The sequence below is a fragment of the Toxotes jaculatrix genome, chromosome 21, assembly GCF_017976425.1.
Source record: "Toxotes jaculatrix isolate fToxJac2 chromosome 21, fToxJac2.pri, whole genome shotgun sequence".
NCBI lineage: Eukaryota > Metazoa > Chordata > Actinopteri > Toxotidae > Toxotes > Toxotes jaculatrix.
Window position 1 is genome coordinate 17,288,024 of NC_054414.1, and position 16,882 is coordinate 17,304,905.

At 44.0% G+C, this 16,882-nt stretch overlaps 3 protein-coding genes across 4 annotated transcripts; all 3 read right to left on the bottom strand.

Annotated features, from left to right (window-relative positions):
* Positions 1-48: 48 nt before the first annotated feature.
* On the bottom strand, positions 49-7,203 carry LOC121201197 (PDZ domain-containing protein 7-like). Its single transcript, XM_041066904.1, has 18 exons — positions 7,075-7,203; positions 6,447-6,548; positions 6,064-6,362; positions 5,616-5,753; positions 5,329-5,503; positions 5,035-5,211; positions 4,743-4,890; positions 3,919-3,979; positions 3,588-3,765; positions 3,172-3,398; positions 2,930-3,094; positions 2,602-2,717; positions 2,415-2,506; positions 2,215-2,306; positions 2,019-2,090; positions 1,183-1,797; positions 960-1,060; positions 49-851 (listed from the first exon to the last, which is right to left on the bottom strand). The coding sequence occupies exons 3-18, from the start codon at positions 6,224-6,226 to the stop codon at positions 708-710; spliced, it is 2,664 nt and encodes an 887-aa protein (XP_040922838.1). The 5' UTR covers positions 6,227-6,362; positions 6,447-6,548; positions 7,075-7,203; the 3' UTR covers positions 49-707.
* Positions 7,204-8,414: 1,211 nt separating this feature from the next.
* Positions 8,415-10,801, bottom strand: LOC121175405 (peroxiredoxin-like 2A). Its single transcript, XM_041029170.1, has 5 exons — positions 10,403-10,801; positions 10,108-10,199; positions 9,290-9,430; positions 8,900-9,064; positions 8,415-8,788 (listed from the first exon to the last, which is right to left on the bottom strand). The coding sequence occupies exons 1-5, from the start codon at positions 10,551-10,553 to the stop codon at positions 8,675-8,677; spliced, it is 663 nt and encodes a 220-aa protein (XP_040885104.1). The 5' UTR covers positions 10,554-10,801; the 3' UTR covers positions 8,415-8,674.
* A 652-nt stretch (positions 10,802-11,453) lies between these two features.
* dydc2 (DPY30 domain containing 2) lies at positions 11,454-16,476 on the bottom strand. Of its 2 annotated transcripts, XM_041029168.1 has the most exons (9): positions 16,458-16,476; positions 16,322-16,354; positions 14,515-14,669; positions 14,056-14,178; positions 12,910-13,173; positions 12,545-12,697; positions 12,105-12,281; positions 11,720-11,875; positions 11,454-11,578 (listed from the first exon to the last, which is right to left on the bottom strand). In XM_041029168.1, the coding sequence occupies exons 2-9, from the start codon at positions 16,335-16,337 to the stop codon at positions 11,549-11,551; spliced, it is 1,074 nt and encodes a 357-aa protein (XP_040885102.1). In that variant the 5' UTR covers positions 16,338-16,354; positions 16,458-16,476; the 3' UTR covers positions 11,454-11,548. The 2 variants fall into 2 exon arrangements, with proteins under 2 accessions (XP_040885102.1, XP_040885103.1); XM_041029169.1 differs by lacking the exon at positions 12,910-13,173.
* Between the last annotated feature and the right edge of the window lie 406 nt (positions 16,477-16,882).

Genomic DNA, 16,882 nt, shown 5'->3' on the forward strand with positions numbered 1-16,882 from the left:
GTAATTTTCTCCAATGGCAACCTGGATTATTTATTCTACAACACTCATCTGTTTTACAGTTTGACAATGTTTTAATGTTTGTGCTCTGGTGTGATATACAAGGCTCACGTCTGCCCTCTGCAGGTCAAAACTCTGATTTCAAGCCGACTTACAGAGTTAAGACTGTTTTACATGCTCAGTCCACAGGGCTTTTAAAGGCACTCAGGTTACAGTTTGTCATCCTGCATATTTAAAATTCAGGAGCACAGACATACACTGCTGATCCATGACACATTGTTTGTTTGTTTTAGTTTTATACACTGATGAATGTTAATACAACATAAAATGTAAAAAGCAAACCATGTTCTTAACAGGCAGTGGCTCCTGGGTTGTGATAAAGTGACATATTAAGGCATCAGGAACATTTTTTATTTTTTTTTTTTAATATGATGATGATGATGATACAATATTTCTCTCATATATCTGTGGTCTTAATTTGCTTAACCTTCTGGAGTCCCGTGACCTGCCGCCTCAGGCCATTTTTGTTCTTCAGCTCAGCAGTCGCCAGTGTCCATGTCATCACCGCTGACTTTAACATGAATGGCAAAATCACATACCTGACCTCAGAGCTCAGCGGATTGTTTCAGGTCAGCGTTCGAGTCTTCCCGTCTCCGTCTTAAATCCCAGAGGCGTTTATCTGGATTCACGACGAGCATCTCAGTCTCTTATTAAATGTTCTTGGGGACTTTGACCACAAACACCATGGGATCTTTGGCCTTATTGCTGAAGGCTTTTCGGATGATGTCGACAGCATGCTGATGGGTGACTCCCTGCAGGGAGACTCCGTCCACAGACAACAACTCAAATCCAGCCTGGAGACAGAAGAGGGAGGTCAGATCTTCAAATTATCGTATATTCAAGCTTTGGACAATATGATCATGTAACAGGTGTTAAATTAACTGAATGTTATTAAGTGTTACCTTGAGCACTTCACAGGTGGAGGCTGCTCCTCCAGGAAAGATCTTCTCAATCTTCACCACCGGCTGAATCTTCGACTCCATCCCACCGGATATACTGATGCCTGCAGCATAAAAAAAAGGAGTGGACTTAATAATGCGTTTTGTATTTGTATACTTACAGTACCAGGTGTCACGTATTGTGGAAATACTGCAGCGTTTTTTGAGAGGTGTGTCTGATGTTTACCCAGTGACTGTTTGGTCTTGGAAATGCTGACAGATTTGAGCTCATATTCCTGCTCAGGGTCACAGCCGTGGAGTCCGTTCTCAGACGACGCCTGGTGGCCGTTCATCTGTTCACTCCCGACTTTCTGATCTGGATTTGAACCAAACACCTGCGACAACAGGGGCCGACTCCTACGAGCAGCACTCTGCAGCGTGAACACAGCTTCTTTACTCCTGTCTCCACTTTTCTCCCTTTTTCCTTTCGAGTGGCTGTTTCTAAACGGGGACCGTCCTCTTTCTGTATCCGCCTTGCCTGAAGTCGAGTGCAGTGAAACCTCGTCAAAGTGCACGGAGCGAATAGTGCCAATGTCTGTTCGGATTGGAGGGCGGGGGTCGTCGTTGCGGGCCAGCAGCCAGTTTGGGAGCATGGGGCTGGCAGAGGGGGGTCTGAGGTCTCTGGACTCTGTGTTATAACCGTCCACCGGTATGTCCAGCAGCGGAGTGAAGGATCTGGAGGTGTGGGGCCTCCCCCTGGACCCACGGGGGCCAGACAGACTGAGCTTCTCCAGCTCCTCCAGGAGGTGGCTCTCCTTCTCCACCTCCTCAGCACTGTGGAGCTCGAAGCCTCCCCTGTAATCTGGAGGAAAAGATTCTTTCATGTTCTCTGTACTTTGAACTTGACTAACTGAAAATAGAGAATGTGAAGTATGGAAGCAAATTTCTGGCAGGAAAAGGAAAAAACAGATGGAAAGTAAAGAATGACAAAATAAGAATTGTCATGGTTGGACAAAAATGATGTGGTAATAAGTTAAAATTTCAACTTAGTTGTAGCATCCGACTTCAGCTGAAGGCACCAACCTGGGATGGGAGTGATGAGGCGTCGTTTGGGTGCCCGGCCAGACGTGGGAGAGCGAAGAGGAGGAGTTCGAACTGAAATGCAGAGGATGAGAGAGAAAGTTGACAGTTACAGATTCATGATTATGCGAAAAACTGTAAAGTTGATGCAACAAATTCAGCTCAGACACTGTACAAATTCAGCCCGTGTCACACGCACTTGAACGATACTTGAGGATGTCGTAGGCTTCGCCTTCAATAGGAGTCACCGTGTTATTGAATGCACTCAGGTCAGAAGGAGGAAGCAGCATTCTGCGCAACGACAAGGACAACGGGAAAAAAAAAGCCATAATACTGCGTCGGTAGGAGAACCAAAGCCTTACAATAAACTGCTGGTAATTACTCATTTTTTTATGTTACCTGACTTCCCTCAGCAGCAGCAGCTTCTCAGGCCGGTCCAACACAGCCAGCAGGTGGCGCACCAAGTTCTCCACTGACCGCTCTGCTATGTACTGAAAGTGTAACAATCAATCTGCACTTTAGCACCCAGATGAAAAAGTGATTCCAGTCTGACTCCATCTACAGCCGTGAACAAAGCTTCTCACACCTGTCGGCACGCCTTCATCACAGCAGCCACCTCCTCCTCAGGCAGCAGCCTGCGGGCCATGTCCTCCACCACCCCGAGCATCTCTGAATTTGGCATCGCACTGTGCTGCTGACCCTCTGGAAACAATAGTAGAATGATGCCATTAGAATCAGTGCCAGGTCATGTCTTTATTGTCTGCCGGACAATAAATGCCCCTCTACAGTCCACTGACTTTAAGTTTTATATTAACATAAATAAATCAAATCAAATTTTTCTGCCAAAATTCTTTAGGAACCGTACAACTGCTCAATGTAGAACATTTTGTTGGAGGACACAAAAACACAGCTACCTTTGCCGGCCCTGTCTGTGGACGGAGACTTGGAGCGCCCCTTGGAAGTGTCTCTCTTGCGTCCACCCCTGAACAGCAAGTTAACAAAGGTCTTTGAGCGCTGCAGGGTGCTCTTCTCCTCTGGGTCCTTCCCTTTCTGCTTCTTCTCTTTCTTCTGCTTGATTTCTACGATGGGAACAGCAACCATGGGTCATTTACATGGTTCATCCATTTCATCTTTTTTATGAGATTTCCTGCCTCACCTGCCACAGTGACTTGGCTCTGCGACCTGCTGATTGGTCGGCTCGGTCTGCTCAGAGCCAGCAGCATGGCTGTCTTGGGCGACTCTTTCCGCCCCCTGACCTCCTCTCCACGAATCACAGTGTCTTTCAGCAGAGTGGTGGGTCCCAGGCTGCGAGTGGTGTCCGCACCCGTCCTCTGAGAAGGAAGGTCCGTCTGGATGGCGGTCTCAGTTCGCTCAGACTCAGACCTGGACATAATAACTACTACAATCATGTCTGGTATGGTCTGTATGCGTACACATGTTGCTGTTTGGATTATTTTAAAAGCTCAGATAAAGTAAAGCCTTATGTAAAATTCAGTTTTGTTTAGATCTAGAATTTTTTGCCGAGGCTTCAAGACGATAAACCCACATGTGGGAAAATGAGAAGACCCTGACCTCTGGTCCTCAGTGGAGATGCAGACATCCACCATGTCTGAGCCAAACTGCAGGCTGGGGGGGAACAGGACCTGAGACAGGCCGCTCAGAGAGCTGACCGGAGTCCCAGACGACAGAGAGGAGGCTGAGGAGTTGGAGTCTGAACCCTGGGAGGAAGATTTCTGAGTGCCGTTGGCCACTGAGGAAGAAAACAAGATATCGCCGAATTCAAGTTTCTCATCGGAGTTCTTTGTAGACCGACAAAAACACAGACAGTACAACATAACTGGATTGTGGATTTTGAGACACCGACACAGTGATGTTGACACAGGAGGAAAAAACAGATACATACACTTATTGAGCCACCTGTATTCTGCCACCATCTCCTTATAGGCAGGATATCGTCCTGCTTCCTGTGAAGATATGGACTCAGATATGTAAATGAGATACAGCAGAGACCTTGAAACTTTTATGGGATCGCTATATTTGATAAAGAGTAACCTTAGAACAACACAGAGACCTAAAACATTCACCTCAGTCTCTTCAAACGGAAGCATATTTCCCCTCTTGACTTTCTAGTAACCTCTGATAGTTGGGATGATTTCTAACTCTAGTACCCGTTTCAGTTTCCATGTGGTTAAGCGAGGCATCCCGAAACAAAACTCGCACAAAACACAGGCTCTATGCTTTGATCAGCACCTGATCCCGGCTGCCTGGTGAATAATGCACACGGCCTGGCTATTTTTCACAGCACGAAACCCAAGCTCCGACAAGTAAAGTGAGCGAGGAATATTACGACTGCATGCCAGCTGTCAGCCCTGCCACACAAACCGCCGCCGTTGTATCCACTGTGTAGCGGCGCGACTCGTGTACTGTGTGTTCAGTTTTCATGTGTGAGAGAATTAAAGATGAAAGGCAGGGAACGGGTCAGAAAGTTACTGCCTGTCAGGTCATTTAATCGAGGCAGTAATGAAAGAACCGACGTGCTTTCTAATAACAAAGAGTCATTATGGAACGTGATACAGCCTCTTCAGCTTGTCGTTTACACCGAATCCAACACCAAACATCCCCACATCCATCTGAGACTTTACCTCTACTAACAATAGTAGGTAAGAAGAAGGCTCCAATGCATTCTGCTCTGGAAATGGCCAAAAGTTTTCACATCATCATTCTCACCTTGATGGTCAACATGATGTGTGTGTGGCTCTTCAGCACCTCCACGGCACTACTGTGGCTGATGTCCTCAAAGCTCACTCCATTGGCAGCCAGGATCTGGTCCCCCATCTTTATTCCATTCTGCTCGGCCAGACCACCAGGATCCAGTCTAAGACAACGAGACAAGAGTGAAACAGAGAGAGAAGAGAAAAAAAAAAAGATAAAACATGACCTAGAAGATATTGTAAAATTTGATAAACGATCATAAAGGAGGGCTAACATGCCTCTCACTTTCCCCAGCCGAGGTACCTACTTGGAGACATAGATGCCCAGACCAAACTCCTTTCCCCCGCGGATGTTAAAGCCAAGGCAGTAATCATCTGACGTGGTGTAAAGGTGGACAATCCTTTGCAGGGCGCTGCCTGAGCTGGCCTCCGAAGGTGTCCGTCCACTCTCCTCCACCACCATACGTCTGTGTATCAAGTCCACCCTGAAAAATAAACAGGACACAATACCGATTATCCAATCCGCTAAAACCACATCCAGTCAGAGTCTAAGATTTCTGTGATAAACTGAGCTAATGTCAAAAATAAGAGTCCCTCATCACCAGGTAGTCTTCTCCTTGGAGTAGCGGATGCCGGGGACTTTGCCAACACGTCTCACCACCATCCTCAGCCTGTTGTTTCCCGTCAGGACCTTCACAGCGCTGCTCATGGTGATGCTCTCCAGGCTGATGCCATTCACCTCCACTAGTTTGTCACCTACGAGCAGACCTGCTTCCTCTGTAAACAACCAGGAGAGTGAAAACACTCACAGATAAACAACAAAGACTATGAAACAACAACAGTCGTCATCAGGTAGCAACACACGATAAAAGTATCGTCTTCCTCTTACCTGCTGTACTATTGTCCTCCACCTTACTGACAAAGATGCTGAGGCCATGTTCTGAGCCTCCACGCACGCTGAAGCCGAGCTTTCCGTCCACGCTCTTGTCCACTGTGATGGTATGGAGGTCCTCGCTGTCATCTCCGCCTAAAAATGTCACACGGATGCTGTGTCAATGAAGCGTTAATGGTCAGTAATCTCAGAGGAAATTCCTTGAATCTGTCTCCATCTTATTTGACAATCTGTAAAACACAGCAGCAGTTCTCTACCTTTGGAGCAACACCTCCCCAGAGGGTCTTAATTTTATTTTAGGGGGTTGTCAGAGGGTTTGTATGAAACTGGGTGATTTATGGTTTTTTGTGTGCGTGATTTTGCGGTATACACCTGGCAGCCGTGTGCATAGGAGAATCAAGTCTCCCTGTGCACAACACAAGCAGCCAGCACAGCTGCTCCTCACCATCCACAGGAGAATTGATGAGGATGACCCGGCCCATGGGTGAGGAGGATCGGATTCCACGCCGGCGCTGCTCCTTCTTCCGTAAGAGGTTGCGCGTGGCCGTATGCATCCCTTGGGTCCCGGGGGGCTTCTCCCTGCGGGATGGGTCTGACGAATGAGCCATGGAGCCTGGCAGGGTCCCCTTTCACACACACGCTCCACCGGGGGCTCAGCTCCGGGTGGAGGAGTCTACGGCAGCATACAGCAGAAGGAAGCGGATCCTCAGGTAGCTTGTCCTCTGTGTTCCCTGCATACTGAAACTACACCATGTAGACACTTGCATGAATTATATTTGAGACACAGGCACACGCTGTGATGACTTGGATCAGGATCATCCAACTCACCCACGCAGGATGCTTTGTGACATGACAGCTGAGTCTCTGGCTTCTTCGAGTCACACTTTGGTCCATTCCTGCCCATGTTGCATCTCTCTCACCTGTCTGAGCCTCAGAGCAGCACCAACAGTTTGTGTGTAAACAAACACACTAACACATTAAAAACTCAGTCCTGACACACGAAAGCCAACAAATATCCTGCATATGTCGCTGCAGGTGAGGTTAGAAACCGGATTTAAAAGGTTTATTTGGCTCAGACCTGACCCACTTAGAGTTAGGACGTCACATGGTGCCGGCACCATGGTTACATGTCACTGAATTTGACCCGTGATAACAGTGTGTCCTCATGGCGTCACCTTGGGGTTCCCCTCCTCAGAGCCTCGGCCTCCGGGACAGAGACGCAAACAAAGCGTGCAAAGTTGCGGCAGCGTCAAAAGGCGAATTTTCACTGTCAGCGTCAAAACTCGGCATAACAAGATTAATTTAACTGCGCTTATCTGCGTCGCATTTTACGCGCAAATGTGCTCCACCCTCCTCAGTATTTAATCCGCGACAATGCCTCGTAAAGGCAGACTGACTTTTTGTACAGTGCGTTGACTAAGACAACAAACAAGCGCTGGACAAACAAAATACTTACCACACATTTTACGCTTCAAGCCGAGAACACCGCGCAGACAACAGATACGGAAAGGAGACGGCAAAAAGTGTCTCCTGTATCCTTTAAATCCAACATATGTTCTATTAATGAACAAAACGGACTCTGCTAATTATCCTACCTGAGTCCATGTTGCGCAAGATGTCTTAAAGCACCTGGCCGGGACATTTCTCCCGAAGACACCCTCACCCTCAGGCCACGGCGATTGGCTGGATTGAAGTTGACTGAGAGTATTTGATTGGACAAATAATGTGCCAATCAACAGGACAACCATATAGTCCCACGGTAAAGGAGTATTTCCCATCGGTGCAAAAATAATGCAATACCTGTTTCATTTAGTACAATAATACAGCAACAATTCACACAAATGCAAAAACAGATGAGTTCAATATATCCACTTTATTTAAAACGTGTATCATATTTATTTTGCATCTTTTATTTAAACACTGTGGTTTTGTGTTTGCAGCATCAGGTCTGCCTCCTCAGTGGTTTAGACACAGACCGTCATGAAGAAACACTAACACAGCAATTAAAACAGCAACCAAACAAAACTCCAAAGAAGCAGTTTGTATTTAAAATCATTCGGCAGTTTATTGGCGTTTATTCATTTTCTTTGCAGCCTCCAGGATGGAAGAAGATCAGCCTTGTCTCCGAATTCCTTCTCCCTGTGCTCCAGCAGTACACCCTGAGTAAGGAACGGGACATCATGGCTTTTTAAGGGCAACACAGACACGTGTTCCTCTAATTATGAGACTAAAAATATTGATCAAGAGTCACAAATCACTGAATATGTGTTGCAAATGATAATTTTTATTAATACGATTTTTTCAGTTACCTGTTTTTCTATTCCGCTGACATACAGGCCACCAAGAATGAAACCGTCCCCCTCTCTGTTGACCTGGTAGCCCTTCTTCTGAGCGTGGACCAGGTTTTGTAAAACAAGTACCTTGTGGTCCACAAAGATCTTCCCCTTGAAGTATGGTCTGAAGTTCTGGACCCTCACGGCCAGAATGAACATTAGTTTATTCCTTAAGAGAAAGACTGCTAGTAGTAGCTGAACAGCTGGCTTCACTTTTCTTAAAAAAAAAACTGCAAAAATGTTTGCTTTTTTGTGGGTGGGGTCGGTGGGAGCTCTCATGCCAGTGAATGTGAGAGACGCCACTGCAGGGAAGCAGACTGATCTTACATGGAGATATTGGCTGAGAAAAACAACTCCGCACTCCGTCCAGTGGACTTCAGATGACTTTTTTTTCCCCTCAGGAAGTCAAACATCTGAACAGCTTCTCCCACACAGTGAATAATAATAAAAATAAACTGCAGAGTGAAAAGGGATGCTTTATTAGTCATCGATCACAGTCTCTTGGCTCCCAGAATGACACAATGGTACCACAGAGTAATACAGGAAACTGAGTGTTAGATATCAAGTCTGCATCCTCTGTCGAGTTTAAAGACAGACCATCATTAACACACTCAGAGCCTCTCAAACTCAGTCATACTCCAGAATGCATCCTGGTTTCCCTGAGACCAATTCAGCAGCAAACTCAGTGATTTATGATTTATCCAGCAGTGGTCATACAAAGCATTATTTCTTCTCTAATGGCACAAGTTCCCGTGGTATTCTTCTGGCAGCTTGGATGACATCTCCAATGTTGACTTTATCCCCAAATTCAATCTCTCTGTGCTCCAGAAGTATTCCCTGCAGAAGAATAAAAACAGTGGGAGGTTTTCCTCTAACAAAAAAAATATATATTCTACAGTTCAAAGTGAACTTGTTTAATTTTACTGACAATAACTTTGCAGTATTTACCTGCTGTCCTTGTCCAATGACAAAGACCCCACCAAGGACAAAGCCCTCTCCCAAAACGTTTCCCATGAAGCCTTTCTTGAAGGCCCTCAGGCCATTCAGCCACACCCCAACACGAAGAAATGCCAGGAGACCCATCTTCCGCTCACGGGGTCCATAAAAGCGCCTCTGCAATGCAAGCACACAAACCAGAGCCCTTGGATCATTCATGCAGATCTAAACTGATTTCTCGCAGATCCTGAAAGACCTCTGGGTTTTTCCAGGAAATGATGCTGAGAAACTGGCTGAAACTGGTTTGAAGATCATTCCCTCGTCTCAAAAGGAAAACCTCCGTATCAGAGGGAAACTGACCGCACAATATACCCATTCACTGCAGAAAAAAAAAAAGTTCACCTTTTCATCCAAGAAGATTTCCCCTTTAAAGTACGGTCTGAAGTTCTGGACCTCGGTGCCGACGTCCTCCTTCACCACAGCGTACAGAGGGACCCCGAGCTCGTCCAGCTGGGGTTTCAGAGAGGACAGCTCTGCAGCCTCCTGCATTAACACGCACAAAAGTAAACAGTGAGATGAACAGAAACTGAAAGGTTTTGCTTATTTGTCACTGTGCGTACAAAAAGACAACAAAATGCATGGATTCATCTGAACATAAGCACCAGGCATCCAACATTAAACTGAAATCAGTTTCAGTTTTTCTGTGATTTGTTGTATTTTTGAAAATAACTTCTAATATTTTGTTTCATTAGGTATGTCTTGTTTTTATATTGTTGGGGTTTAGTTTTTCCACGAGGTTTAAATCCTCTTCACTTAAACTCCCACTGAGTCACCACGGAGGTGAGTCAGTCATTACAAACTCATGCTGTGCAGCCAAACATTGGTCCAACCCACAACACTTCGCTTTACAAATCACGTGGAAATGCCAAAGTTCCCAAATATGTCAGGATGAATTCTGAGGATACGTTTATACGATGACGCACAAAACATGAGGGATATTTCCATGTAATGGAACAATGCAGTGATGACAAACATTTCATGATAAGGCTATTCATCATTATACAGCAGCTTCAGTGCAGGATTGGTTTTGATCTATGACCTTTGGATTGTTTTTCTAGAAATAAAAGGGAAAACGTTATTCTAAAGGGACACAAATTCGCCTGTAACTTCTTTCATAAACCCATTTAGTCATGACAAGACATGTGATGGTCGTCTCTTACCTCTCTGCACAAAAATCACCCAGGCCGCCGCACTGCCATGATGACAGCCCCTGACTTCTCCCACAGAGACTTGGCTTTCAGGGTTTTTTTTTCTGAGAGATGAAATGAGGCGAAAGGGTAAAAGAGTGAAGCAACAGACTTAATGCAGAACAAAGGCTCTTTTCAGCTCTCTCACACACACACACACACACACACACACACACACACACACTCCTGACCAACAAAATAAAATTATAAACAACCTTCGTATGGCGTTGATCTTCGGTGGATGAATTGCGGAACGATCCCGACTCACCTCCTTTCAAAGTTTTAAGTTCAGTTTCCTCCAGATGTTGGAGAGTGGCCTTCAGCGGTGGTGTCAGGAACATGTCGGTGAAAAGATTCATGACGCCAGTAACGATGCCGCTAACAGCGGCCACAGCGCTGCCGATGAGTCCCACTGCCATTTCTCCTCTGTGCGTTTCGACTTAGTGCATCTTGGCTCCTGAGCTGCAGATCACAGGAGCAACAACGGCTCTGACCGCAGCGCGTCTACGAGCGCATTTAAATTCCAGCGGAGCTAAAGCCTCAGTGTTTCCCAAACCCTGCCCCCTTTTTTTTTCTGGGACCGAGATATTGATCCGACGACTTGATCAAAAACAGCTGTGTTAGATAAGCGGCGCCGTCTTCGCGTCTGCAGCGGGCAGGCAACTGCAGATACTGAAAAATGAAATACAGATCAGTCCTTGTGCACTAATGTTTGCCCTCCTTGTTCAGTTCAAAGGTCACTGGAGAAACTGCACCGTCATTCGGCCAAAATCTCAGACAAGAAGCTTACACAATAAAATACATTTCCAAAGCAGCAGGGATTTCTCTGAGCTGAATGAAAAGAACGGTTTGTAGTGAATGTTGCTGGAAATAAGTCACATTAGCAACACCACACTGCTAAATCCCTCTTTTCAGTTTCCAACATCTCCTGCTCTAATTTAGCTCAGACCAAACCGTTTCAATTTACTATACGTAGCATTTTCCTCAATATAGGCTCAGATTTCCCACAATATGAACTTTTATTTCCTCCACTAGAGAGTTTATGTTTCAGAGTTTTTAAATCACAGCAAATGACATGGGACAGCAAACTTGGATCATCACAACTGTGTATCTGTAGATCAAATGCTTTGTAAGAAAAAAGCTCTGTGACTTCAAGGTCAGTCTGTTGTGCACACAGTTTTGCTCTTCAAGACAAACACATACTATTGGTCTCTTTACCAAAGTCTGGGCATCTTTAACAATTCAGTCAACGAGATACTGAAATAAACTGAACATAATCTGTGAAAATGTTTATTTTTTACTCAACACTTGCATATTATATTTTTTCATTTATTTATATCCCAAAACTAAATGTACAGTGAAGCTATGAACTTTTAAACATATGTAAAAGATGGCTCAGTGGACGCTGACTTGATCATGTCTGGTCTGCTTCTTTTTCTTCTTCCTGCAAAGAAACACAGTGTTTAGTTACAAACTGTTCACTGCTAAAAACCATAAAAACAACACACATCAGTCCAGGCCTCTTCTGTGTGCAGGAACGTTTTGACACATCATAAATTACTTTCAGGATTTTCACACAGTCTACCTTCTCCTCGGAGTCTTCCTTGTCAGAAGGAGACCTGTCATGTTCCTCTTGTGAAGTCACCAGTGTTTCGCTCACCACTGTCCCGTCTACTGTTACGTCACCCTCAGCTGGAGCCCAGCTATCAGCCGTCTCACTTGTGTGTTGCCCGTCTGTCTCCTGAGGTGAGGTTGTCAGAACAGTTTTGATTAATCATTAAATCACTGCATTGTGTATTTCCATCTCTAGAGTCTCCCCTGTGTCACTCTCTGGCTGCCTGTCTAAAGCTGCTGGGACACTTTGTGCAACACTGCTGCCTCCTCTGGACCTGCTTTTATTCCTCAATCTGTCAAAAATAAGCAAAGAATAAAAGAACAGATTCAGTGGACTGAATGAGAGAATGAAAGACCTTTTCCTGGTCTTGAAGACGAGGAGAACTTGATTTGTGTGTCTCCTGTTCAGTTTCTGTCATCTGTTCTTCAGCAGAAAATGTCTCCTCCGGTTTCAGGTCGTCATTCTTTGCGGCTGAGGCTGACTCGACTCGGATGGGATCTGTAGGTTTATCGGTTTCGCCTTCATCGACCTTCTGGTGAAATGATGTTAGACAGAAAATGAGTAGGTTAGATTATGAAAAACGGTCATAAATAGTCCTGCCAGTCTGCCTTTGCTCAGCATGAAACCTGTCAGTGTTTTCTTCACCTGGACTCCTGAGGCCTGTTAAGTTTAACCTGCTTGTATCTTTCCTTGCTCTTCATCCTGCCTCCTGCACATTAAACAAGACAGCCTGAATCCTCTTGCTGTGTCTGTAATAAAATCATCAGCCCGAAACCTGTATTTCAGCAGCATCACCTTCTCTGGGTCTTGAGGGTCGGGGGAACGAGGGCTCTGTTTGTCTTGTAGCTCTTCTGTTTTGTCTGTTTTTGAATCGTCAGTGTCCTGGCTGTCAAGTGCCGAGCGCTGTTCAGTCTCTGCAGGTTCGATGGTGTCAGCTTGATTAACCACCTGCTGAGCAGTGGTGAGACAGAATAATAATTAAACTATTTAAATGTCACAGTGAAACAGCAGCAGCAGATGTTTTGCCATCTCCTCTCAGTGTTTGACACCCAGTCATCTTTTCACGTGTTATGAATTTATTGTTATGACATCAACCATCTGGGTAAACAGTTATAGACCATGGACCTGAAATGGTATAGATGTAATCTGAGTCTCATCACCTCATTCTCATCTTGGTCTTTCTCCTCTGGCTGATTGATGCTTGTCTCCTCCTCAGTTTTCTCTTCTACATGTTTGTCACTTGGCTCCTCTTCTGATTTCTCTTCTGCTTGATCGCTCCTCGGCTCCGCTTCGCTTTTTTCAACAGGTGCTTCTGTAGAATCATCTTTGACCTCTGTGCTGAGGGTCTCAGAGGGGGAAGAGCTCACCTCCTCCACGGGTTTTCCCTCAGGGGACACTGGGCTGGTTACCTCTGTAACCTTCACCTGGCAGACACACCATCTCCTTAAAGCATTTGAAGTCAGTCATTTCACGGCTATTTCCGCACCATACAAAGCGAATCATGCACAGATGAAGCAGAATGAACGTAGCATCACCGCAAATACCTTAGCAAAGGCCATAAATCAAAACCAAAGACCACGGGAGAAACCAAGTTTAAGAGGAAACTGCCAATGATCAGGAAGGCACCACCACCAGAAACACACCGATCTGAGATCTACTTTTCATCACCTCCTGCCCAGCATCATTTTCCTGAGCTTCAGTTTGGTGTTCCTCTGTGCCCGGCTGATTTTCAGGATGAGGAGTGTCTGGTTTCTCTCCTGTCACAGGCTTGTTGTCCTCAGCAGCTTCTGTTGTGGCTGGTGTCGGTGCATCAGACCCTGTAAGCTCCTTCTCAGAGATCTGCTGATGTGTTGATATGGCCTTAAAGGATTTTGCTCAAAATATGATGTAAAGTGTCTCACTCAAATAGACGCAGTGATGACTTTGCTTCCTCTCTTCTCCCTTGTTGATCTCAATACAATACAATGCACACAGACACACTGAAAGAGTTATGTTTGCTATAATCCTTCCCAACTGCCTGTGAAGAGGTAAAGGGATAAAAATCCACAGTCTTTGTTCAAGACAAAAAATGGTGAAGGTGTTGTGATGTGTGCTTGCATTGCATTAGGAAACAACACAATAAGCAACAAAGACTTAGAACACCTGAAGAAATGACAACAAAAGTTACACCGGGATGTGAAAACATCTTTGTAAGGTGGCCTGGGACGGATAAAGGAGCAGGAGTAAATAGAGTTAGTCATTGTATTTTTGGGGAAAAAAAAACACACAAATTGAAAACATTACAGGGATTTTGTCACACAACTTACTCGTTTAGACTCTTCCAAGGCCTCGCTGATCTTTCGCTCCTCCTCCCTCAGCTTCTCCTGGTACAGCGCCTCTTCTCTGGCTTTTTCCTGCTCCTGCTCCAGTAGAGCCAAATGGGCCTTTTTCTGCAAATTGAAAAACGAATGGCACAGCAACAACAAGGTTTGTGACTGAGGGAAAGGATCCTACTACACTTCTGGACAACTTGAAGGCCCGTAAGGAGCTTGACCCCGTGGCCTCTTTGTTTCTCCTGAGCCTGAGGCAGACACAGATCTTCAGGCATGTAGGTTTCTGTTAGCAGTTACTGAATCTAAGCTAAATGTAAAAAGTGAAGTTAAACCTGCATTAATGGATTTGGCCACTTGGGGGCAGTGGAAACAAGCTGTAAACAACAACACTGAATTAACTCAATTGTAATCTGAAATTCGTTAGAAATTTGCTCGGCTATGTGAGCAGCTTACCTCTGTTTCATATTCAACATTTGCGTTGTACTTGTAAAGCCAGTGGGCCAGATACAGGATGGGGTTCACAGGGCGCTGCTCGGCCACTTCAGCCAGTCCGTCTGCCAGACACTTTCCAAGGTGTCTTTTTATATACTCAGAGTCCATGTTTTTATCTACATGAACAGTTTAAACACGGCTTGAATTAACGTAATAAACTGTAAACGTACGCTACTAAAAAGCGAGCAGACTTTAGCGTCAGGCAAAGGTTTAATTAGCTTTGTTTGACGTTAATGTTTAGCTGTCTTATATATATGTATATATATATTTATCGTAAAGCTACACGTAATAACCTATTTACCAGTTTAACAATAAAGAGGAAAAACAAACCGTTTTCACTCAGCGTCCGGATGTAGCGATTGTATCTCCATGGTGACAGTGTCCCGTCAATAATACTCCCCCCAATCCTTCCTCCAATAGTTCCTACCACTACTATTACCACAACTTCTGCAACTACAGCTTATACTACTACTACTACAACAACAACAACAACTAATAATAATAATAATAATAATAATAATAATAATAATAATAACACGTTAAAAGTCCAAAAAGCTAAGAAATAAAAAGACAAAAATAAATATTAGCACATCTAATTTACTTAAATTTACAGTTTAAGCATGCTGTTGTTTTCTTTATCATTTTAATTTGTCTTTAAATTTCTATACCTACATTATTTCATTTTACTTTACTTACTTTTACTTCTTACTTTCCTTCTCTGTTTATTTGTACATTGTGCTGCCGCAACACCTGAATTCAACCCCCTGGGAATCATTTAAGGCATAATCTATTTTATCATCTGGATATCTAGTTCAGGGGACTGAGATCATTTATTAAAAGTAAAAACATAAACAAACATAAATAAAACAACAACAATATCAGAAAAGATCAAGCAGTTTTTCAAGCATGCATCCAGTTAAACCAAGTGTTACTGACTAATTCAAGCAGTTTCAATGCTATGATAAGTTTAAAACTCAGATTTAAAGTAGTTTGAGTAGGCTATGGGACACTGTGCTTTCACATCTCTTTTATATCACTGATGGTGAGAAGACTTGGCCCATGTTTCTACAGTATTTAGTATAATTTTATGAGCCCTGTGTCCTGGACAGTTTGCTCACATGGGAGAGGAGAAGGTGGGGAAATTTGCAGCAGGCTCCATTTCCAAGAAACAGATGACACCCACTTAACATTTGCAATCGCAGATATCATTTTGCTTGTATAATCATGCTGCACACCTTTCAGCCAAATATAGCCTTCACATTGACAGGAGGACTCATCCAATCACACTGTATGAAGTGCGCTGACGCAGTCCTGTCCTGTCCTTCTAACTGCATATGAAGAGGTTAATTATTCATATCTCTTTATCTTGTGAAATATGTTTATTGTGACCTTTAAAAGCTGCGGTAAACTGTTTCTCTCATTGGTCTGTGGAGTACATTTACAGTCTAATATTGTTTCCACAAATTTTTGAAGACTTGTAGTTTTTCTTTGAATTAAAAGATAGAGTGGAAACAACAAAGCACAGTGAGTATTAAAGAGCTTCCAGTGAAAGTCATCGTGCTGCCCTCTTGTGGGGATCTACAAAACTATTCCTTAAATCTTTCATTGGTTTCTTGTATTGGGTTTTTATGACACAAGTAATTAGTTTCTTTTCTCATTACTTGTAAAAAGAACTTTGCTGTATTTATTTATTTAATTAAAAATAAGAACTGTCCATAGACTTGTTATCAGAAATCATCAAAATAAGGAGCTTGTCATAATTTCTTACTGTCATCCCTCCGCATATTTTCACCTCATGTTCCTACAGAAAGAAAGGAAAAAAACAACAACAGCCAAATCCATCGGCTGACAACCAAGAAAACTTCTTCAGTCATCAGATGTAAAGAATATGAAAACCAGCTCACCGACTGCAGCTGGCAAGAACATAGCTGCCTCATCCGGGTGTGTGATGTGTGCGGTGCCTGTGGGATTTCCGGCGGTTATTTGCACTGTGCATTAACACAAATGTTATATACTGTAATATAGATTATAGATTGTTCAACTGCACACGTGTACAACAAACAAGCACCGAATACATGGACACATAAATACATTTCTATCAGTCTGTCTATGACTTAGGAAGGATGAACACTTTTTAATAATGATACACGACTTATCATTAATTCATAAATTAATAAACACACGACCGAGCAAGAAAAGTTTAATGCATGAAAAACACATAATGAGTTCTACTAAATAAACGAAGTGATGGAGATTGTCAGAAAACTTGCAGGCGGATCAAATGAATAAAACAGATAAAGGTGAGAGGAATCTGTGCTCAGAGATCCGC

What these genes read in the sequence shown, in the direction of transcription:
- LOC121201197 (XM_041066904.1), bottom strand. Translation starts at nt 6,226, where the DNA reads ATGGCTCATTCGTCAGACCCATCCCGCAGGGAGAAGCCCCCCGGGACC. An exon ending in ACATCATGTTGACCATCAAG is followed by an intron (nt 3,980 to 4,742) that starts GTGAGAATGATG and finishes ATATCTTCACAG; the next exon opens with GAAGCAGGACGATATCCTGC. An exon ending in CACAGACAGGGCCGGCAAAG is followed by an intron (nt 2,718 to 2,929) that starts GTAGCTGTGTTT and finishes TATTGTTTCCAG; the next exon opens with AGGGTCAGCAGCACAGTGCG.
- dydc2 (XM_041029168.1), bottom strand. An exon ending in ATGTTGAATATGAAACAGAG is followed by an intron (nt 14,179 to 14,514) that starts GTAAGCTGCTCA and finishes TTCAATTTGCAG; the next exon opens with AAAAAGGCCCATTTGGCTCT. An exon ending in AGGAAGACTCCGAGGAGAAG is followed by an intron (nt 11,579 to 11,719) that starts GTAGACTGTGTG and finishes GTTTCTTTGCAG; the next exon opens with GAAGAAGAAAAAGAAGCAGA.